Here is a 23535-nt window from a genome sequence, read left to right as displayed (position 1 = left end):
TCTTTGTGCACGTGTTTGTGCAAACCAGTTTTGTCACAGTTGTACAAATTGCCATGTGTTAAATGATATGTTTTGGTAACTGTCGGTGTGTAATGTGTAGTTTCTTTGTACCGTTGGTGTGAAAAAGTGTTTGCCCCCTTCCTGATTAATTTTCCTAACTGAGATTAATCAGTGTTGAAAAGGTTATAATGCCTCAGCAATTGAGGCACATTCATTCATTTCATTCATTTTTCTACCGCTTTTCCTCATGAGGGTCACGGGGGTGCTGGAGCCTATCCCAGCAGTCTTCAGGCGAGAGGAGGGGTACACCCTGGACTGGTGGCCAGCCAATCACAGGGCACATATAGACAAACAACCATTCACACTCACATTCATACCTATGGACAATTTGGAGTGGCCAATTAACCTAGCATGTTTTTGGAATGTGGGAGGAAAACCGGAGTATTAGTTAATACTAATACTAATACTAATATACTACTACTAATTGTTAAATATGTCATTTAGCTAACGCTATTGCCATGGTAGTCCATCATAACCACAACACGCCGCAAAGCCAGCATTCTCTCCTATCGGAGTTTTAAACTTTTGGGGGGAAAATTCCCAACAATTCCGGAGTACCCGGAAAAAACCCACGCATGCACAGGGAGAACATGCAAACTCCACACAGAGATGGCCGAGGGTGGAATTGAACCCTGGTCTCCTAGCTGTGAGGTACAGTGAAATTTCAAATTCTTTGCAATGAATCCATGCCCAGCTGTATGATTCATGCATGCAGTGACAGTAAACGAGACAGACTGTATTGGAAAACAAGGAGATGTCAGCAAATGAAAAGGTTGAGATGAGATGAACCTTAATACATAACGTTGAAAATGAAAATGCTTAATACATAACGTTTTCTCAATTTTTTTTTTATAATAGGTATGATTAGTAAAACACCATGATTTGTTCATTAATGTTTTTGAAAAACCTAATTCCATTTGAAACCGATTCTTAAGCTTAACGTCATTAAATTGGAGGCTAACTAGTTAGCTTGGTAGCTTGCTATGCTTAAAGTGGCGGCCATCTCTTGTGTCCCTGCAGAGATCCTTATTACTTATCATAGGTAATATGATTTTTAATAGCTTTTATTTTATGTCTACAGGGCCCTAATGTTAAAAACCTGATTTAGAGCGTCACAAACAAATTTTCGAGTTCATTTACTGTATTTATTTTGATGCTTGAAAATGCTTAATACAGAGGTAGGGAACCTATGGCTCGGGAGCCAGGTAGGGCTCTTTTGATGACTGTATCTGGCTCTCAAGCATTTCTTACCACAATAAAAATGTATTTTTGCTAACATTTTAAAGTAAACCATCACAGAAATGACTGTTAAAAATAATATTCAAAATCAACAACTTTCCTATGCATTTTAATTTGTCCATCTATATTCTGTTGCAATACGGCCAACCATATCTATCTTTCCTGATGATATTTTCCAGGTCAAACTGTCACGCCCTGTGTGGGTTTGCCTGTGACAGTTTACGGTCTGGGCTTTTGGTTTCCTTTTGGCACGCTTTTATTTTGTTTGACTTCCTGTTTTTCCTCGTCTGCCTCCGTTGTCTTAGTTACCCACACCTGTCCCTAATTTGAGTGTCTATTTAGTTCAGGTGTGTGCGTCTCCCTTTGTGGGATTATTATCGTTTGTCCTACTGCTACCTGTGTTGCCTTTTTCCTGCTGCCGCAGTTATTATAAAAAGAAATAAATATTTTTACCTGCATTCGGTCCTGCTCTCTGCATCCTGGGGTCTCACCGCAACACAGTGATGCCGAAACGTGACACAAACACCAAAACTTGATTATTACTGGGTAATGCTATAGTCTACCTCGGTCATTGAGATGTCAAAAAAACATGTAAATGTAAACTTTCCTCCTTTAGTCAAATAGCTAAAGCTGCAGAACCAAGCCTTCTGACGAAGATGGCCAAAAGAATGAAATACGTCTACGGAGTACGCTGCAAAACTATGCAGCAGCAGAAGTTGTATTAATGGCAACAAGTATTTGATTTATTATTAGACACTGCGCTGCTCACGAAAGTGTGCTGGCCACACCCCATTGGCGTGGGGTAGTGTGCCTGGTCTACGTAATTAGAGCCCATTATCTAAAACTGTTTGTCTTACATAAAAATGCACACATTTTATTGCATTCAATGTTTAAAAAAATGTATATGGCTCTCACAGATACACATTTTAAAATATCTGGCCTTCATGGCTCTCTTAGCCAAAGAGGTTCCCGACCCCTGGCTTAATACATAACGTTTTATTAATTTTTATTTTTTTTTACTAATAGGCATGATTTGTAAAAACACCATGATTTGTTCATTAATATTTTTGAAAAACCTCATTCCATTTGAAACCGATTCTTAAGCTTAACGCCATTAAATTTGAGGCTAACTAGTTAGCTCGGTAGCTTGCTATGCTTAAAGCGGCGACCGTCTCTTGTGTCCCTGCAAAAATCCTTATTACTTATCATGGGTAATATGATTTTTAAGAGGTTTTATTTTATATCTACAGGGCCCTGATGTTAAAAACTTAATTTAGAGCATCACAAACAGTTTTTTTATGCTCTAACTTGCAAAAATATTTCATTTGGTATACGTATCTGCTTGGCAGAAATTCTCTTCGGGTCTGGTCTGGAATGTACAGTGAAATTTCAAATTCTTTGCAATGAATCCATGCCGAGCTGTATGATTCATGCATGCAGTGACAGTAAACGAGACAGACTGTATTGGAAAACAAGGAGATGTCAGCAAATGAAAAAGGTTGAGATGAGATGAACCTCTCTCTCCAACGGCCCAAGGATGCAAGGCGTGTGACACAGAGAAAGAGAGTGTAGGATGTCAGCAAATACACCCAAGGCTAGGAGAGAGCGAGAGCATAGCATTGTTGGGAGGAGGCTGGCCTATACTTAGCAATAAAGATCAGCAAGCCACAGCCAATGCTGCAAAACTACTGCATGGAGCGAGAGAATCTGGATCTACGGGACAGTACCATTGGGTTGTTTTTAGCTTCTCGACTAACCTTTGCTTTGTTGTGCTTTTTTTAGTCCAACTGATCAAGGAAGCTAATTCAAGCAACCAAAGATGGATTCACCTTAAAAACGTGGAAGTGCGTGATGCCAAGAATAGCATATTTACTTCCAAACCTGTCAAAGCACTTTCATCTGAGGCTGACACAATGGAATTGGATCTGTTTTGCACCGAGAAACCCTTCATTAGCTGGACTAAAGGAAAAGCAAAAGTGAGGACTGCTTCTGAAATAGTCTAACAAAGACTAACCAAAACCAAACACACTGAAACTTGGACCTGCCTTGAAACTTTGTACAGCTTGTTTAGGAATTGAAATGATCAACAACTGGATGTTGAGTACTCGTATTCCTAGTACTCCTACTCCTAATATTCCTGGGATTTTGCGGTCTCCTCAGCTGTGATTGTCACCCACTTGCATCGATGAGGCATCCACAGAATGATGTGATTGCGTGATCGTAGTTTTGTTTCGGTGTGCTCACTGCTCATGTTAAGTCCTTGCGGTGGTGCAATGCATCGGGTTTCAGGTGTTGCACCAGCTCCCTCAGGACAGAAATGGTGTTTCCAGTGCTCAGTGGGGGTGGATTGTAGCGACGCCGAGCCACGCTGTATCTGGTTGGCCGCGTTGAGAATTATTTCACCCTGTGCCTCTCTACGGCCGACCCCTATCGCATCGCCAATAAAACGGGATTCCTTGAGGATAAGACAACGTTTGTTCTGGGTAAGAGGGTGTGTGTAATAGGGATTTTTGTCAAGTACATTTTGTCATGATCCGTATTTATTATGTTTATATCATGTTTGTCACAATGCCTCCACTTTATTAGTTTTCTTCAGCTCACCTCGCTTTTGGTTTGTATCTAAAGTTACTTGGCAAACAACTCAATACATAGAACCTGCATCCACAACATTAGGTACACTTGCACAGGAGCACACAAGCGTGCATGGCTGACATGAAATATACATAAAATCATCTCATTATGTTGCAGTATATACACCTTGCAATCTTAAACATGTTTCATAACTACTTAAGACAGCGGGCACGATCGTGCATCAGTCACTGATGATGTTTTTTTTTCGTCTTCTTGTTTCGGGTGGTTTCGGGTGATATAAAGCAAAGAATAAAGTACAGTAAACCTCGGATATATCGGACTCGGATATATCAGAAATTCGCTCACAACGGACAGATAAAAAAGAACCGATTTTTCTGTAATGCATTTCCAATAAAAAATCATTGCATATATCGGATTTTTTATAACGGATTTCGCCTATTTTGGACAAAATCTCCAGTCCCGTTCCAATTTCCCTCGCATATATCGGATGGCCGCATCGTGTCTTTCTCCTGGCTCCAGATTTAGGACAAATATAAAAGTGAGTGACGTCAATAATACTAGCACAGCAGTGAATGAGATCTTAACCTCACTATTGGAAATAACGTAGGCCTGACGGGCGTAACAGGGCCGAGCTTAATTAACAATTTGTTATGCTCAGAGTCCAATAAAGTTAAATTCTTTTTAACAATTACCTTACGTCTCTTTTCATTGCCCAGTCCAGGTACATTGGAAACATAGTCAAGGAAGTGCCTTTTTATAACAGATATAAATCCGATATATGCGTAAAACGGACATTTTCCGGTATACGCATATAACGGATTTTGCTTATATCGGACAAAACCAGTGGGAACAATTGAATCCGATATATCCGAGGTTTACTGTAGAATAAAATATAAAACTAAAGCATAAAGTCTCAAGGATCACTGGCACACATACACATATAGCTGAATAATAAACAATACATATATCAACTTCTGATCAATCAAAATCAACTTCAGACTTCAAATATTGTAATGCTTTAGGCTCCGCCCATTTCTGGTTAAACCAGATGGTCTTCCTGGGATTCAATCAATAAAAGCTTGTGATTATCAGTCTGTCCCATAATATTGATTTTTGGTTTCTTTTGACAGGTTAAAGGGCGAAAAGACAATATGGTGTCCTCCAATCAGAATAAGTGCCAGCCACTGTCATCTGGTGAGGTGGAGGGTCTATCAAGGTGTGGCCTTCGGACCATTCACCTCCGTAAGAACGTGCAAGGATTCGGTTTCACTCTGCGCCACTTCATAGTCTACCCACCAGAGTTATCCATTCACAACGTCAAAGTAAGCAGCTTTCGTTTTCATTTTTATACAGTCAAACCCCTGAAGCCCCTCACAGCTATGAGACCAGGGTTCAATTCCACCCTCGGCCATCTCTGTGTGGAGTTTGCATGTTCTCCCGGTGCATTCGTGGGTTTTCTCCGGGTACTCCGGTTTCCTCCCACATTCCAAAAACATGCTAGGTTAATTGACCACTCCAAATTGTCCATAGGTATGAATGTGAGTGTGAATGGTTGTTTGTCTATGTCTGGTATAGGCTCCAGCATACCTGCAACCCGAGTGAGGATAAGCAGTATAGAAAATGGATGGATTAAATGATTATTTGACCGGAATCTTTCCATGGTGTCCCAACTATAAGAAGAAAGTACCCCCCCCCGGGTACTCCGGTTTCCTCCCACATTCCAAAAACATGCTAGGTTAATTGGCCACTCCAAATTGTCCATAGGTATGAATGTGAGTGTGAATGGTTGTTTGTCTATATGTGCCCTGTGATTGGCTGGCCACCAGTCCAGGGTGTACCTCGCCTTTCGCCCAAAGACAGCTGGGGTAGGCTCCAGCACCCCCGCAACCCTAGTGAGGATAAGCGGTAGAAAATGAATGAATGAATGAATGAATGAAACCCCTGAAGCCAATCTGTTCCAGGAAGATGATCTCCATTGTGTTCAGAATAATTATTAATTATTGGTGTTCATGATTCATCCAAAACCTAACAATTAATTAACCTCAATTAACCTAAGAACATTTAGCATTCTGTGACGCCTGTGTAAATGTAAGACATCACCCATATCTTAAGTGGTTACTGTGCAGAGGGGAATACAAGCCACTTCCTGTGAATGATATCTGTGTCTCTTTATTATTTATTTATTTATTTCTATGTTTCTATTTCTATGTCACTTCCCATGCCCTGTTTTCTTGGGCTTTGAGGCTAAACTTTACACTCTTTTGTTCATTTTTGCTTGATGTCTGTTCCCATTTATTGGACTGCCTACAGTGTAGACTGAGGGTCTAAGTGGACTTTAATGAACGTTAGGATGTTCATTTTGTGTTTGCATGAACTCCTTATCAAGTTAACCTTGACAGCTCTAAAAAAAAATACAACATGAGAATGTTTGCACCAGTATGCCAATTTTGTAGCTGTCACAGGCACTTTTTTGGAAACCTGGGAAAAAGGCAACACATATTGTAATGAGAATGAGACACGACAAAAATATTATTGTCAACTCAGTTTCTCTAGAAAAAAACAAATAAACCACTAATGTATGATAATATATATATAATAATAATCAAGGACAATATTATATCATAATAGTGTAATTTTTAAGTTCTGGAATCTGCGTTTCTGACATGTGTGACAGTCTGTCAAATGTTTGTAGCATTTCTTGAAATGCTGTCTTTTCAACTGAATTAAAGAGCGTCATAAACCACTAATGGTATGATAATATATATATAATAATAATTAAGGACAATATTATATCATAATAGTGTAGTATTTCCTTTAATACCATAATATTTGGAATATAATGGAATCGGCGTTTGTGACATGTGTGACAGTCTGTCAAATGTTTGTAGCATTTCTTGAAATGCTGTCTTTTCAACTGAATTAAAGAGCATCATTTCTTTCGCGACGTGGTAAACTCCACTTCCTGTAAACAAACCAGTTTGCATTGTTCTGTTTCTATTTATTGCATTGGACGATTTCAACATATATTTTGGAGGGCAAGTTTGTTGTGTTGCCTTTTATGTTGCCAGCACTGGCTTATGATAATATATATATAATAATAATCAAGGACAATATTATATCATAATAGTGTAGTATTTCCTTTAATACCATAATATTTTAAGTTCTGGAATCGGTGTTTGTGACATGTGTGACAGTCTGTCAAATGTTTGTAGCATTTCTTGAAATGCTGTCTTTCAACTGAATTAAAGAGCATCATTTCTTTTGCGACGTGGTAAACTACACTTCCTGTAAACAAACCAGTTTGCATTGTTCTGTTTCTATGTATTGCATTTGACGATTAAATGTCTTAATTAGTGTTGACCGTGGGGATGAAGGCTCGGCATTTTGACATATATTTCGGAGGGCAAGTTCGTTGTGTTGCTTTTTATGTTGCCACCACTGACTTGTAGCGTAAACCTGTGATCGGAGCTTCCTTACCCTCCAAAAATGTTATTGTCAACTCAATTTCTCTTGAAGAAAACAAATAAACTAATGGTATGATAATATCTATATTATAATAATCAAGGACAATATTATATCATAATAGTGTAATCTTTAAGTTCTGGAATCGGCGTTTGTGACATGTGTGACAGTCTGTCAAATGTTTGTAGCATTTCTTGAAATGCTGTCTCTTCATCATTTCTTTAGCGACGTGGTAAACTACACTTCCTGTAAACAAACCAGTTTGCATTGTTCTGTTTCTATTTATTGCATTTGACGATTAAATGTTAATTAGTGTTGACCGTGGGGAGATGAAGGCTCGGCATTTCGACATATATTTTTTTATATTTTCATATATATTTATTTATGTTACCACCACTGACTTGTAGCGTAAACCCGTGATCGGAGCATCCTTACCCTCCACCCATTAAAGCCCTGGTTCCAGCTCTAAACCATAATCATTGTGGATATTTGTTGGGTTTCTGCACCTCCTTAACCTCCTATTTCTCCCACAGGATGAAGAGAACGGAAATACAGTTCAGACATGTAAGTTGCACATGTTACAGATATGAACAGACAAGTGAAACATGTCATGCTTCAGGCTTCATTATTTAGATTCAACATATGTCTTTGATGCAGGGGGTCAGGCGTCTCATTTGGAACCAATGGATACCATTTTTGTGAAGAGTGTGAAAGAAAATGGTCCTGCTTACCAAGCCGGGCTGTGCAGGGGTAAAGTAAATTACTAGTTAATTTTGTCTACAGTGGAACCTCTGAAGTCTAACACCTCAAAAGTCACACATTGTATTATAGTATTATGTGAAAACTATATGGTTAGCATGTTGACCAAACCGTCAACATGTGATGTTATTGGACTTCTATGCGAACCACAGTTTGTCTATAACTAACGAGAAAGTGACCCATTAGACAACTAATAATTAACAACAACTAAAAACAAGATGCTTGGATTAGCCTGCTGCTGTGTTTAATGTAACTGTCAGGAACAGATGACGTGTCCCACGCGGTGGCGTATGTGGTGAATGACTCACATAGTGGCCTCTGATGTGCAGTCCAGTCCGGCGCATTTAAAGGCAAAGAGCGGCATTGGCATTGTTAGTATTCATGGTTAGCAGGCAGCCAAACACCCGCTTCCTCTCCATTCCTTGAGCTCATCCAATCACAAGTCAAAACTCAGCCAGGATTCATTCAAGATCTCACAGAAAGTTTGAGTTTTTTAAAAGTCATTACAAAGATGTGTATTTCCCATTTGGGTGTTAAAAAAGTGCGACAAAGAGGCTGAAGAGCCACGCGGCTCTGGAGCCATGAGTTGCTGACCCATGACAGACAGTGCCACTGAAAAAAAGACAGGAAGTAGAACTGGAGGTAGCAGAGATGAGAATGCTGAGTTTCTCATCGGGAGTGACCAGGATGGATAGGATCGAGAATGAGTACATCAGAGGGACATTATATGTTAGAGCACGGGTCTCAAACACACGGCCCGCGGGCCAAATGTGGCCCGCAGGACACTAGTTTGAGGCCCCCGCCTTGATATGAAAGTTTAATGTTAGTGCGGCCCGCGCAAGTTTGATATGGATGCTGTATGGTATCATGTACCCAGAAAAAATTATTATGTTTGATTAATGTTCATGTTAAAGGTTAAATAACTGTTAATAGTTATCCTCCCTATCCGTGTGGAAGTGGTAAGTTTTTGGCTATTTAAGTTTAAAGGAAATAACTTGAAGGCTACCGTTTAGGTCGCGAGCTCTCTAGTTTGCGAGTTAGCATGTGTCTCAAGACCCTGCAGTTGAAAAAATAAAATAATAATTTGTCTACCCACCAACTATATGTGGTTTCTTAAGTTTTTATTATTTGCCGTTTTATTATTATTATTATATTTATTCATTTATTACTGATTGATTGATTTTCTTTATTCTTGATTTGTTTATTTATTTTTCATAAATAGAAAAATAAAAAGTAAGATATTTGAGAACAGTGGAATGTTTTATCAGAGCTTTTCTTTAGAAAATTGGAACCAAAGCAAAGTTTTAAAAAAAAATTTGTTTTTAATAAATGCATTTTTTATTTTTTTTTGGAAAACCTGATGCGGCCCGGTCTCACCCAGACCCCTGTAGGGAAAAGCCCAAAGAGAAATGAGCAAATCTCTTTTTTGGCATCGTTTAATACGAGTATACAACATTGTAACAATATTTACAGGTCAGAAAAGAGGAAAAGTATAATAGCTCCCCTTTAAGGTTTTACTAATACACAAACATCCAGTATTTAAAAGTACTTGGCTGGAGGGATGGAAATATCTCAATCGTATTACTAAGTTGGATACCCAGAGAGATTTCTATTTAAAAAGCCTGGTGCATTTTTTTATTACACCCACGTAGAAATCAATAGCCTTTGGCTTTTTTTTAGAAGGAGTGTGGATCTGCTTACAGGGAAACCATGTGCATATATTGTGGGCACGCCCGGGTATATTAAATTTAATATATTCAGTGTTAGACATTCTATTAGAAATGCCTTTTTTTACTTTTTCTTGGTATAGCTGCAAAGTGGAATATGTCCGAGTTATTAATTTAGCATTTATTTAGCTTTTTTTTTTTTTAACTTTTTTTTTATTGTTTCTTGAATTGGCTCATCCTTGTGCTTTTATTTTTTGAGTTCCTTACTCAATCCGTCCGGTATAGTTTGATTCCACATACTGAAATGCTGTGGCTTTTTAATGTTGTTTTCACATATAAGTGAAGTAAGGAACTCAAACAATAGGGAAGTCTGAACTTCCCATCTGAGACCTACATAAGTGGAGGAAATTGGGTGGATGGATAATATAACTAATATAACTTGTATGTCAACCAATCACACAACAGATTGTGTTCAACTTTGGAGGTTCCATTGTAATCATTCACACTGTTAGTGTTTATTATGCATGTAAGTGACCACTTAAAATTAATCTTTCACTTTTTAGATATTTTTTTCAAAGATAAGTATCCATAGCTTTGTTTGATGAATGCATCAGAAGTTTGATTCATGAAAAGTTGCATGTACTACGTATATTTGTATGTGTGTGTGTGTGTGTCAGGGGACAGGTTAGTGAAAGTGAACGGGGAGAACATTCTAGGAAAAACCTACTCTCAGGTGATTGCATTGATTCAAAACAGGTAAGTCAATTATGTATATTAATTATATTCCGGTGTGTAAGACGCACCAGTGTTTAAATTTAAAGAGAAAAATACATAAACCGCGCATGTGCATGTCATAAAATTGCATATTGTGGCACGCACAAGTCAGTGAGGACCAGCAGACTCTTTATTTAGGTTCGATTCTGTGTGGAGTTTGCATGTTCTCCATGTGTGTGTGAGTTTTCTCCAAAAAAAACCATTCCAAAAACATGCATAACTCGCCTCTCGCTCAAAGACAGCTGGGATAGGCTCCAGCATACCCACGACCCTAGTGAGGATAAACAGCATAGAAAGTCACACAGCACAACCACTCAAAGGATAGCTAAGAAATATAAGAAACAAGTACAGATTCGAGTTTGGGCTCATGAGCTCCTGTCAAAGAAAGAGCTACCGTTTCCTCATGGAATGGTGAGCGGCACAGTATTCCAGGATTAGCAGTAGTTATAAAACAAAGGAGATGACATGAGATTACAGCATGGTCACAAACCGCTGTATGAGCTGCAGGGCTTGAAGTTAAGGAAAAATGTAGCGGCTTGGACACCGGAAATTACGGTAATATGTGATGTTGATACTTAAATGTTATTGATTCCGTACATGCATTTCTGTAGTGAAACAAGTTTGGAGCTGTCTGTTATGCAAAAAGATGAAGATGTACTGCAGTTGGTAAGTGTGAGTATTTCTTTTATTCTCTCACTTCTTTTCACCTTTGTCACGTAGTTAAAGGGGACCTATGATGTTTTTTTCCGCTTTTCTGACCTATAAATGTAGTTGGAATGTTGTATTCTGGTTTTAAACCATGCCAAAGTTTCAGATAAAAAGGGTTGCGCATTTGGAAATGAAGTTTGGGATGGTTCAAAACGCTCCGTTTCAAAAGGCGTGGTAAAAATGTCCCTTTGTGATGTCACAGAGGGGCAGCCTTCCTTATATGGTTAATAGTTAGGAAGCACTTTGGGCGTGTCTCCAATCAAAGCAGTTTTCTGTGCGGGTTATTGTGTGTAGCGACTCTATAGGACAGTGATTTTCAACCACTGTGCCGCGGCACACTAGTGTACCTTGAGAAACCGTCATGAGGAATTATCCAATATCACTTTTTATAGTTAACATTTATTAATCATCATTGCAAATATTATGTCAATAGCCATTATGTCAATAGCCATGAATATATGGACCCAAATATTCCAATTGCATTTGGTTTATTTGCTCAAACGGAAAGAATTGAACAGGGATGGAATATTCCTTTCCCCAATCCGATTGAGGTATCTTGTACCCGCTCAAACGGAAAGTTGTCAGGGTGCGTTCTTCTTTGTGGTGTTTTTCTTCTTCTGTTTTTTATTGGCGGTTGGCAAGCAGCTTTCGTGTGCATTAGCGCCATCTGTGAAACAGAATCTAAACCCTTCTATACGCCATTCACAAGTGCAGTTTTATTAAAAAAGAAAATATATATCTATATAAAACATGTCCTGAGTTTAATTATAAAATATTAGCAATATTGAATGTGATCTTTTCCTGTTTAAATTAATCCCGGGTGCGTTCTTTCAGCGCGTGCTCAGATATGACGTAACACGCAGATCCAGACGTTCTTCAGTTTTAAAAATGGAGGCCAGCAATCGGCGTTGGACTAAGCAAAGTTTGTTTTTGATTCAAACTAAATTTCAAGACTACACAGACGAAAAACTGACAATACGGAGTTATTCCAACAAGTGAATGAAAAACTTGGGGAAGTCGGTATCATGTGATGTTGATGTTTATGTTTTACTGGGCATGCCCTATTGACTATTCTGGTTGATTTTCACTGTGCATGTAGACAAGAGATTGGAATATTCCTTTCCATGGTTATCATTGTTTCCCGAAAGGTCATTCGGAAAGAGAAAAACTGGTCATGTAAAAACGTGGCTACTGTGGAGTGTCTGTGGTGTAAAAAAAGGTTGAAAAACACTGCTATAGGAGACCACAACTCAATACAGAGTCGAAAAATGAGCATAAAAGGTCCCTTTAAGATGTTGCTGTTCAGCTAGTTATAATGAAAACATGATGTGTTGGCAAAACCTCAGCAAAAGTAACACAAATTGTACATTTTACATGAAAGGGAGAAAAACCCAATAATGTCATACAATACTTTTCTACAAGAAGAAAGAAATATGAAAATATATTAGGGAAAAAGTCAACTTCAAACACCTATATTTGAGAACAAGGTTAAAAACCCACAGCATGTCAGTATATGGAATCAAATTATGGAACTGTTGATGAGCGAATTCAAGAAACAATAAAATCAGTTGATGTTTTCAAAATACAATCAAGACAAGTCTTGAACTGGTTACGTTATGTTTATCTCTATTATTATTATTAATTATTTTCCAGATTCTTATATATAATGATGGTGAAAAAAAATCACTATATTGTTACATTCTCTATCGCTTTTCTATGTATTAAAATAATCACATATGGAATACAGGAAGTGAATTAATATACTGAAATTATACTGTGTATAAAAGTGATTGCCCTCTAAACATAAGGACTGGTTGGTCCATCCAAACCAGAACAAATTTCCAGACATTCAGGATTTTTTGGTAGACTGCAGAATCCACGGTACAGCAAATGTTCCAGGTCCTGAAGCAGCAACACAGCCCCCGGGTCATCACACTACCACCACCATATTTTACTGTTAATGTGATGTTCTTTTGATCGAGTGGTTAGCACGCAGACCTCACAGCTCGGAGACCAGGGTTCAATTCCACTCTCAGCCATCTCTGTGTGGAGTTTGCATGTTCTCCCTCTGTGCGTGTGTGGGTTTTCTCCAGGTACTCCGGTTTCCTCCCACATTCCAAAAACATGCTAGGTTAATTGGCGACTCCAAATTGTCCATAGGTATGAATGTGAGTGTGAATGGTTGTTTGTCTATATGTGCCCTGTGATTGGCTGGCCACCAGTCCAGGGTGTACCCCGCCTCTCGCCCGAAGACAGCTGGGATAGGCTCCAGCACCCACCGCGACCCTCGTGAGGATAAGCGGTGGAACCTTAGTTAGTGTACGTCTTGGTTAAAGTATTACTGTCGAAAATTTAAGCCACAATTTTGCCTGAGTTTGCATGGATTCTCTGGTTAGCATACAATTTGGCTCGTGTCGTGTTATTACCTAGCTAAACAAAATGGCAGCCAAAACCGGAAGTTGTCTATGATGTCATCAGCAGTTGTTTTACTCTCAGAAATGTTAACACAAAACACATTTTTAGAGTTTTACAATTATAGTTTTCCATTGTAAATACATAGAAATGATGAATGAAAGGGATAAATGAACTTTTAAAGTTACTTTGAAGATGTGACAAGATCAACCACCATCAACTTCCTGCTTTCAGTCTGTCCTATTTTCAGTCCTATTTTTCCCTAAAGTTCGACCTTGTGTGTGTCATTCTTTCTTGTCAGCCCTGTCAGTCTGCTTTAATAACATTATACCTTCGATCGATCTGTCCTCAGGCGCACTCCCAGGATGAGCCATATTCAGGCGAGGCCCACAACCACCCTGAACCCCTCCTTCACTATGCTTCTACCAACCCCAACTCAAATGTCGAACAACCAAGACACAAGCTCAGTGATCTCTTGGATAACGCTGAGTGCAGATCGAGCCCAACTGCCTCACCCCTGCACAAGCACCCGACTATCGGGGATACCTCTGGTAACATTGTCACGCCAGCGAGGCATCTTGGTCGCTCCTCTTCCACCATCAGTGCACTAGACTTTCACTTTGCCAACCACAATGCTGCCATTACTTCTGCGACTTTGCCTCCACCGTGGAAGAGCAGTCTGCTAGTCTCTGGTCACTTTCATACTGATTCTCTTTGCCACCAAGCTTTGTCAGACTGGTACGAGTGCCAAGCTGATGTAGCTGAGCACCTGACTCCCCGCAACTGCAGTACATCTCAGGATCGTTTAGCAGACCTAGGAATGGGCGCTGGACCTCCATCTTCTGTCTTTATGTCTGCTCAGTCAAAACAGAGAGTGACACTGTTGCATCATCATCAAACTGCAGCAGCTTCCCACGATTCCTATTGGCTGCGGGGTTGTCCAAGGCCAGGAAGCAGGTCATGCTCCGAGAGTTTGCTATCAGCTTACGCAGAATATGAGCATAACTATGGTCGTTCTGTAGAAACATTAGCAAAAGCCTCAGCAGTTATACCACAGTCCTCAGACCAGATAACAAACCAACAAAGAGATCACAAGTGTGAGCATCCGAGAAAAGGAACCCCCCTGGCCGGGGGTCTTTGGTCCCCCTGTGGCAAGCAATCAGGTCAGCAGGTAGCTGAACCCCAAACAGGGCGACTAACAGAGGAGTTAGTGGGCTACAAAAACAACAGCCTGTCACTGCCCCACAAAAACTGTCACCGCCTCCATCATGTACGAGAACCACACGACAACGACCAACGCTTCAGCAGCCCAGAAATCAGAAGTAAAGTAGGAACAGCGGCACGCCCCCAGTCCATTCCCAACCGGCCTACATCAGAGGACCCAGCTCATACTGGGAACGACCGGGATGCCATCTCCCCTACGGCGCTAAATCAGGCGGAGCTTCTGAAGCAAAAACGACCCTCTGCTTCAACGTTGAGTCCACAGTCACCTGAGTCCTCCAGTGAGACGCCGTCTCCTGTATCTTTTGGTCCTGGCACCAGTCGCGGGGCTAAAAGTAGCCTAGTGCAGCAGGTGTACGACTCCTTGTCCTCCATTCCTTTCATAGGTTTGTGTTTTCACATTTTAGTTTTTGCCGCAACAATTTACCAGCAATATTTATAGATTATCACATGGTTTGTCTGGTATCCGGCCAGGTATCATGCCCCAAGTATCAGTATCAGATACTATCTGATACTAGCACGCGGGGGCATGATACTGGGCCTGATACCAGACAAACCATGTGAGGATCTTATTATCACATACTATTTAATCATGAGCTTATTATCACGTACTATTTAATCAAAAGACCATTTTGTTTCCAGAAAATGTTCAGTTTATTACATGTATTATATCTAAACAGTGTAAACACAATAATTGCAAAAATATTTCAACAATAATATTTTATCAACAGTCTTATCTTATCAATGTCTGACAATTAAAGTTCCATTCATCAAGTTTGGGTTTTTTGGTGACTGTAGAAGCACTAGGCACTAAGCACTGTTCTCTGATTGGTTGTTTCACGGGCACGATACCAGAGCAGCGTGCTCTGAGTGGACAGCTACGGTCCACCAGTCCAAGGTGTACTCCGCCTCTCGCCCAAAAATGAATGAATGTATACATGTTTGTGTATTGTGTTAATCCAAACACAAACACAGGATCTTACAGCGTTCAGCTCTTTTGTAGTATTTCCTCAGTATTGAATATGTTATTATTATGCATTATACTGTCGTTTCATTCCACCATTCTTACTTGTGTTCATCTTGTATATACTGTATATCAAAGGTCGTCGTTCTTCATATCTCCTGGCCATTACGACAGAGAGATCCAAGTCCTGTGATGAAGGTCTTAACACTTTGAGGGAAGAAGGACACCTTTTTCCGTAAGATCCAAAAATTGACTTTTCAGCTTTTTACAAACATCTCTTTGCAGTTCCAGGATTTGTATTTTTTTTTTAATCTTATACAAATAATTTTGTAGATGATTTGACAAATTGTCAGCATCTCAACATAAGATGGGATTTGTGTGTTTTGTCTCTCATAGAAGACTACCAAAAAGAGTCAAGAGCTTTTTCATTGATGGGGTGAGTTTTTACGACAATGTTTGTAATAGTTCAGTTTCTGACTTCCAAATGTTTGTGGATACTACACACATATACACACACACACATACACACACAATGCATGTCTGTTAGTCTTTCGAGAGCTTAAAGGCACAGGAGGAAGCCCGGTCCAAACGTCACTCCGCTTCTGAACTGGCCACAGTCACTTTGTCCATCCGCAAGGAGGGTTGGCTATACTACAAGCAGATTCTCACGGAAAAGGGGAAGGTAAAACACAATCGCTGCACGGGGGTACTCACACAAAGCTAATTGCTAATTGCTTTATCGTTTCAATGTCTCGTCCTTCCAGAAGTTTGGTGGTGGGATGCGACCTTGGAAACACGTCTTTTCTGTGCTACGTTCCTATTGGCTCTTCCTCTACAAAGACAAAAGAGAGGCTGTTCTTCACGGGGCAGGTGCTGGTCCGGGTCACGATGAATATCCCCCGGTCAGCATTCGTGGCTGCCTGATCGACATTGCTTACAGCGAAACGAAACGGAAGCACACCCTGAGACTGACCACTCAGGACTTCTGCGAGTATCTGTTCCAGGCTGAAAACAGGGACGAGATGTTAGCATGGATCAGGCTTATCAGGGAGAATAGCAAAATTGACAATGAGGTCAGATATGTCAGTTGTTGGAAAGTTAAGTCCAAATGTGACTGACTAACTGGTTTTGTTTCCTCCCATTTATTGTAGGAGATTGGTTCATCCAGACAGGCTCTGATCAACAAAAAGCTGAATGACTACAGGAAACAGAGGTTGGAAATATATCAATATTTTATATTCAACCTTTTATTTATTAGGAAGTCACTGTTCCGGGTTAGCGCACAGACCTGACAGCTAGGAAAGCAGGGTTCAATTCCACCCTCGGCCATCTCTGTGTGGAGTTTTGCGTGGGTTTTCTCCGGGTACTCCGGTTTCCTCCCACATTCCAAAAACATGCTAGGTTAATTGGCCACTCCAAATTGTCCATAGGTATGAATGTGAGTGTGAATGGTTGTTTGTCTATACGTATGTGCCCTGTGATTGGCTGGCGACCAGTCCAGGGTGTACCCTGTCTCTCGCCCGAAGACAGCTGGGATAGCCTATCCCAGCTGTCCACGACCCTCATGAGGAAAAAGTGGTAGAAAATGAATGAATGAAAAAATTAAAAATTAAAAATTAAAAATTAAAAATTAAAAATTAAAAATTAAAAATTAAAAATTAAAAATTAAAAATTAAAAATTAAAAATTAAAAATTAAAACTACTCCGGTTTCCTCCCACATTCCAAAAACATGCTAGGTTAATTGACCACTCCAAATTGTCCATAGGTATGAATGTGAGTGTGAATGGTTGTTTGTCTATATGTGCCCTGTGATTGGCTGGCCACCAGTCCAGGGTGTACCCCGCCTCTCTCCTGAAGACAGCTGGGATAGGCTCCAGCACCCCCACGACCCTCGTGAGGAAAAAGCGGTAGAAAATGAATGAATGAATGAACAATGTCGCTGTAACTTGGTTAATATATAAGCCACATGATATGGAAATCACAGGCCTCCTTTTAGCTCCGACACAGAGCATTGTTGCCGCTTTTTGGAGTTTTTTTTCCGAAGGCTTTATAGGCAGAATTAGAAGACGTGGTTCCCAATACGTTCGGTAATGAGTGGTCTGTTTTCATTTGTTTTTATATCTTTAAAAAGTACAGAAAAATGAAAAACTCACATAAGGATTGTAGATGATGGTTAAAATTTTAAAAAGTGCATTTTTTTCTTGAAAGATTAATACATTTACAACAAAGCATGCTGGGAAACTCGTCAACCGCTCATTTCACAGCTCCAAACTTGTGGATTTGTGTTGGAATAAAATACTGTAGTTTTTAAGAAGGCGGTTATCAACATTGACTTTATTTAAACAAACAACCACAGCAAAACAAGCATAGCCATACATCTGCATCCGTCTCCGGCTCATCCAATCAGCAGTCAGGATGGAATGTAGAAATGTAAAGTGCATTTCCTCCACTCCAAGGTAAAAAAAACATTTACTTCCACGTGAAGTTTTAAAAAATGCATGTCCACATAAAAACATATTGGCCAACTTTCATGCATAGTGTATGCCAGCTGACTGGTACATTATACTGGTACTGTATGGTCCAATCCCAGCACTGCATGTGCATGGAACTGGGATAAATGCAACAGAGGCTGCTTGTTGATCTACTTTTCTCCTATTTGTCGTTTGGGTTGCCATGTTTGGCCTGCAACCAAAAGTAGGCTTTGAGTTTGGATCCCCTGCTGTGGCGGTCCCTCTGTCTTAATTAATTGTACTTTGTATTTATCTAATTGACAGTATCTGTTCCTGTATTAGACACTAGCTTTACCTGTTCTCTATCTTGGGTGTGACAACCAGAAACAACCACTGTAGCACAAACTGGATATGATCAGAACCAAGTGGCTGGCAGTGTATTTGGTGCCAGGGTCTTGAGCAAGGACTTAACCTGACTAAATCCACCACTAATACCACCACTATCATCTCCAACATTATATAAACCATAATTAATGTATTCAAAAACACGATATTACAAGCCATGGCATTGCAGTCCAGTTCATCAGTTAACCCTTTATCTTCAAAACTAAAAACTAAAAACTAAAAACTAAAAACTAAAAACTAAAAACTAAAAACTAAAAACTAAAAACTAAAAACTAAAAACTAAAAACTAAAAACTAAAAACTAAAAAATACTCCCACATGCCAAAAACATGCACACAGGTTAATTGGCCACTCCAAATTGTCCATAGGTATAAATGTGAGTGTGAATGGTTGTTTGTCTATATGTGCCCTGTGATTGGCTGGCCACCAGTCAGCCTATCCCAGCTGCCCCAAGACAGCTGGGATAGGCTCCAGCACCCCCGCGACCCTTGGGAAGAAAAAGCAGTAGAAAATGAATGAATGAAAAAAATAAAAATAAAAATAAAAATAAAAATAAAAATAAAAATAAAAATAAAAATAAAAATAAAAATAAAAATAAAAATAAAAATAAAAATAAAAATAAAAATAAAAATAAAAATAAAAATAAAAATAATTTTTTTTCATAAAGTTAAAAAAACGATGAGCCAATTCAAGAAACAATACAAGCAGTTGATGTTTGCTAAATACAAGGATGAAGAGTCTTGAACCAGTCATGATGTGCTATATATATCACTATATTGACACTTACTATGGTACCCATTATGTCATTGGATGCTCATATCACCTCCTACTTCGGTATGTGACAAAAAACAAACTAAAAAAAATTACTTAAACTATATTAGGAAAGCAGGAGTTACTGATTGTAAAAGTACCAGATGGAGGGGTAGGATTTAATAAGCTTTGCTTCTTCCTACTCCTTTTGGACATGTGGAACTGTGAACTGATTATGGGATGCACTCAATTGTAATCTGATGCATGTTCAAATGAAATTAAACCATTACCATTACCATGACCATAAATCATTGCTGGTACTCAGAGTTACATTTCTGCTTTGAACATTACGTAACTGCCTGTAAACTGCCTTCTGCGTTCAGAAGGATTCAGACAACTCCAAACCATGACACAGCATCATCTGGAACAGTGCAGAATTATCTGTTAAGATTCCAAAAAACGTAAGCCAGTTGTAGCACTCACAGATGTGGGAGTGGTGACCAAAGCACTGGCCTTGGGTGTGGCCTCGGGTGTAGCCTTGGTGTCTCATTGGTCAGACGAGCCAGCTATGCAGGCTTTGCCAGCCTCTCCGTATGGTGTCGAGCTTTTCTGGAAAAATCTGCCTTGAAAATGTATTTTTCCGACTGTTCAACACCAAGTCAGTTTGTCCTTCTCCTCCGTCAGCCATTGTGAGCAAATCATTCCAGGCTTCAGTTTGTGTAGCGCAACATTATGTAATAATGCTGCATTATGTAAGAATGTAATACTGTTTCACCGAATTACTATGCAATAAAGCTGCATTTTAGAATAATATGTTGTATCTTATGATACAATTTTTGAAAGTGGGCTGCATAGCGGACGAGTGGTTAGTGCGCAGGCCACACAGCTAACAGACCCGAGTTCGATTTCACCCTCGGGCATCTCTGTGTGGAGTTTGCATGTTCACTCCGGTTTCCTCCCACATTCCAAAAACATGCTAGGTTAATTGGCCACTCCAAATTGTCCATAGGTATGAATGTGAGTGTGAATGGTTGTTTGTCTATATGTGCCCTGTGATTGGCTGGCCACCAGTCCATGGTGTACCCCACGCCTCTTGCTCGAAGTCAGCTGGGATAGGCTCTAGCATACCTGCAACCCAAGTGAGGAGAAGCGGTATAGAAAATGGATGGATTAGTGCATCTTTAGGCTACACGGTGGACGAGTGGTTAGGGCCAAGGCCACACAGCTAGAAGACCAGGGTTCAATTCCACCCTCGGCCATCTCTGTGTGGAGTTTGCATGTTCTCCCCGTGCATGCGTGGGTTTTCTCCGGGTACTCGACTGCCAGCAGTCAGCCCAAGTGGGCAGAAGAGCGTTCATCCTGAGGCGTACCCGGTCTTCCTGCCTCTCGGCTGCTCCAGGAACTCGACAAAAAAAAAAAAAACACAGGAAGAGAAGGCAGGGACCAGAACTAAAGTACAAGATAGGGAAGGCCCCTGCAGAAACGTGCCACAACAAGATCCAGGCCAAATATATAACACGTTATTACACAATGCTGAGGTCATCACCAAACTTCTCATCCTTGAACATTGTGTTAGCTGCTGGGTGGGTAGCTGGCATTGAAGCTTTTGTGACAAGTTTTGAAGAGTCTCTCCACATTGTGCCGCTTTGGTATTAAAGTCACACAGCAAATAAGACACATATATTTTTCTTTAAAAGACATAAAGAAAAATTCTTCCTCCCAATTAGTGTGAAAATGGTAAATCCTTTTTCGCTTTTCTGCCATGTTTTTGGTGGCTAAACTGTAATTGCACAAGTAAACTAACTCCTCATCACCGCTTCACTGTATCGGGAAAGGAGAACTTTGACTTGAGGTTAGTTTGTTATACATAAAATATTTTGGTTGTAATTTTTGATGTTATATGACGTTATTTTAAAAAAACACTACTAATGTCAGCAATTCTGCTTCAACATTCATTCATTCATTCATTTTCTACCGCTTTTCCTCACTAGGGTCGTGGGGGGTGATGGAGCCTATCCCAGCTGTCTTCGGGCAAGTGGCGGGGTACACCCTGGACTGGTGGCCAGCCAGCCAATCACAGGGCACATATAGACAAACAACCATTCACACTCACATTCATACCTATGGACAATTTGGAGTCGCTAATTAACCTAGCATGTTTTTGGAATGTGGGAGGAAACCGGAGTACCCGGAGAAAAACAGAGATGGCCGAGGGTGGGATTAAACCCTTGTCTCCTAGCTGTGAGGTCTGCGCGCTAACCACTCGACCGCCGTGCAGCCGCTTCAAAATTTAAAGTACAAAATAATAATGAGAATTTGTGACCAGTGCTATTTTTAGAACATGCCTCGTGGGTGCCTTAAGTGTTGCATGCCAACACAGCTACATGTTACCAAGTCCTTTTTTTCAACATTTTATTTGTATTTTGGGGGTTTAGGAACCCCCCCCCCCTTTTTGGCATATGGTCTTAAAAGTTTGATCAGCTTATTTCACTTTCATTTTTGTTCGTGATAAATTGCTTCATCATTTTTTGTCTCACTCTCCTTAGAGCCTCCAAATGGAAATTCTTGGAATTTTTCAGCTGGTCTTAAAATTTTCATCAGGATGTTTCACAGAACAAGTGGATGTAAAACGTGACTATTTGTAGCAAGCTATGTTAGGGGTAAACAAATGCATGTGTGTGATTTTAAACATGCATGTCAAGGAACGGTGCATTGGAGGTCGATACAAAACCTCCACATTGTATTCTGAGACTGATCTTTAAAAGGATTATGTGGTTTCTAGAGCCCTCTAGTGGTGAGACTAGGTGCCTACAATGACCGGATGACTATTGCATGACCAGTCCAGTCAAATCACCCGTCTATGATGTCATCTGCGGTTAACACTGACTGGGTTTTTGTAGTTTTACATGCAAAATGCAATTGGTAATGGTAATGGTAATGGTTTTATTTCATTTGAACATGCATCAGATTCCAATTGAGTGCATCCCATAATCAGTTCACAGTTCCACATGTCCAAAAGGAGTAGGAAGAAGCAAAGCTTATTAAATCCTACCCCTCCATCTGCTACTTTTACAATCAGTAACTGTTACATTTGTTCACTTCCTGCTTTCCATAATATAAATGAAGTATTTTTTTACTTGATTTTATTAATTTTAATTTTATTATTTTTATTATTTTTTATTTTTTGTCACATACCGAAGTATGAGGTGATATGACCATCCAATGATATAATGGGTACCATAGTAACTGTCAATATATACGTATATTCTAAATGGATGTGAAAGGGATAAATGAACATGATGGTAACCAAAGTCCTTTTTAAGTCCTCTCAACTGGTTAGCTAATAATTTCGGACATAAAACGATGAGCTGCTATCTTCTTCATCATCCTTTCGCAACCCATTGGTGATGGTGGATGGTTGGAGGTCCTAATAGCCCAGTAGCTGACAGCTAATAGCCCAAACAGTAGCTGTAGTTATACCACACTTGATCAAACTTACCTAAATATGTCAGAGATCCTGCATAAGACTTCACTCCTACACGCTCCTTTACGACGCTGCATCACGGGAAATATCGTTTTCAGTCATAACTTAGCCGCATCACTCTACAAGCCGCTTGAGTAGAAAAGTATCAGCTCAAATAACGGCCACTTTTGTTGTGTGTTTAGTTGCTGATGCAAAATTGTTTATCATTTGTTGCAGTCTTACAGGGAACAAATCTGATTCTTCTGCTGGAAATCACCGTTTGATTCCTCCTTTCCTTTTGACTGACAACACGCCAGTGAATCGACCATCCAAAACTGGTGCGTACAAAGATGGCTTCGCTGTCTGTGTGATCAGATCCTGTATGTACAGTAATAAAGTTCTATATCATCTAAACCAGGGGACTCAAACTCAATTTATTTGGGGGCCACTGGAGCTAGGGTCTGGGTGAGACTGGGCCGCATCAGGTTTTCCCAAAAAAAAAAAACGCATTTATTAAAAACCAAAAAATGTAAAAAAACTTTGCTTTGGTTCCAATTTTCTACAATAAAAGCTCTGATAAAACATTCCACTGTTCTCAAATATCTTACT

At 39.8% G+C, this 23535-nt stretch overlaps 1 protein-coding gene across 5 annotated transcripts in view; it reads left to right on the top strand.

The window, feature by feature from the left end:
• The window catches only part of LOC131109479 (rho GTPase-activating protein 23-like), a 48975-nt gene that overhangs the window by 14527 nt on the left and 10913 nt on the right, over window positions 1–23535 (top strand). For 2 of the 5 annotated variants that reach the window (XM_058061542.2, XM_078788873.1), the window contains exons 1-13: window positions 3448–3782; window positions 5022–5213; window positions 7887–7917; window positions 8011–8103; window positions 10457–10535; window positions 11165–11225; window positions 14026–15280; window positions 15997–16093; window positions 16255–16294; window positions 16406–16540; window positions 16623–16931; window positions 17010–17071; window positions 23164–23264. In XM_058061542.2, coding sequence (XP_057917525.2) covers window positions 3549–3782; window positions 5022–5213; window positions 7887–7917; window positions 8011–8103; window positions 10457–10535; window positions 11165–11225; window positions 14026–15280; window positions 15997–16093; window positions 16255–16294; window positions 16406–16540; window positions 16623–16931; window positions 17010–17071; window positions 23164–23264 — 2689 coding nt within the window. In that variant the 5' untranslated portion in view covers window positions 3448–3548. Of the gene's footprint in view, window positions 1–3447; window positions 3783–5021; window positions 5214–7886; window positions 7918–8010; window positions 8104–10456; window positions 10536–11164; window positions 11226–14025; window positions 15281–15996; window positions 16094–16254; window positions 16295–16405; window positions 16541–16622; window positions 16932–17009; window positions 17072–23163; window positions 23265–23535 lie in introns of those variants that run through there. The other 3 variants (XM_078788871.1, XM_078788872.1, XM_058061543.2) reach the window with 2 other exon arrangements.

Source organism: Doryrhamphus excisus, linkage group LG2 (assembly GCF_037039965.1).
Source record: "Doryrhamphus excisus strain RoL-2023G ecotype Guam linkage group LG2, RoL_Dexc_Guam_v1.1, whole genome shotgun sequence".
Taxonomy (NCBI): Eukaryota; Metazoa; Chordata; class Actinopteri; order Syngnathiformes; family Syngnathidae; genus Doryrhamphus; species Doryrhamphus excisus.
The sequence above is the reverse complement of the archived record's forward strand: the minus strand, read 5'-3'. Positions and strand labels throughout refer to the sequence as shown.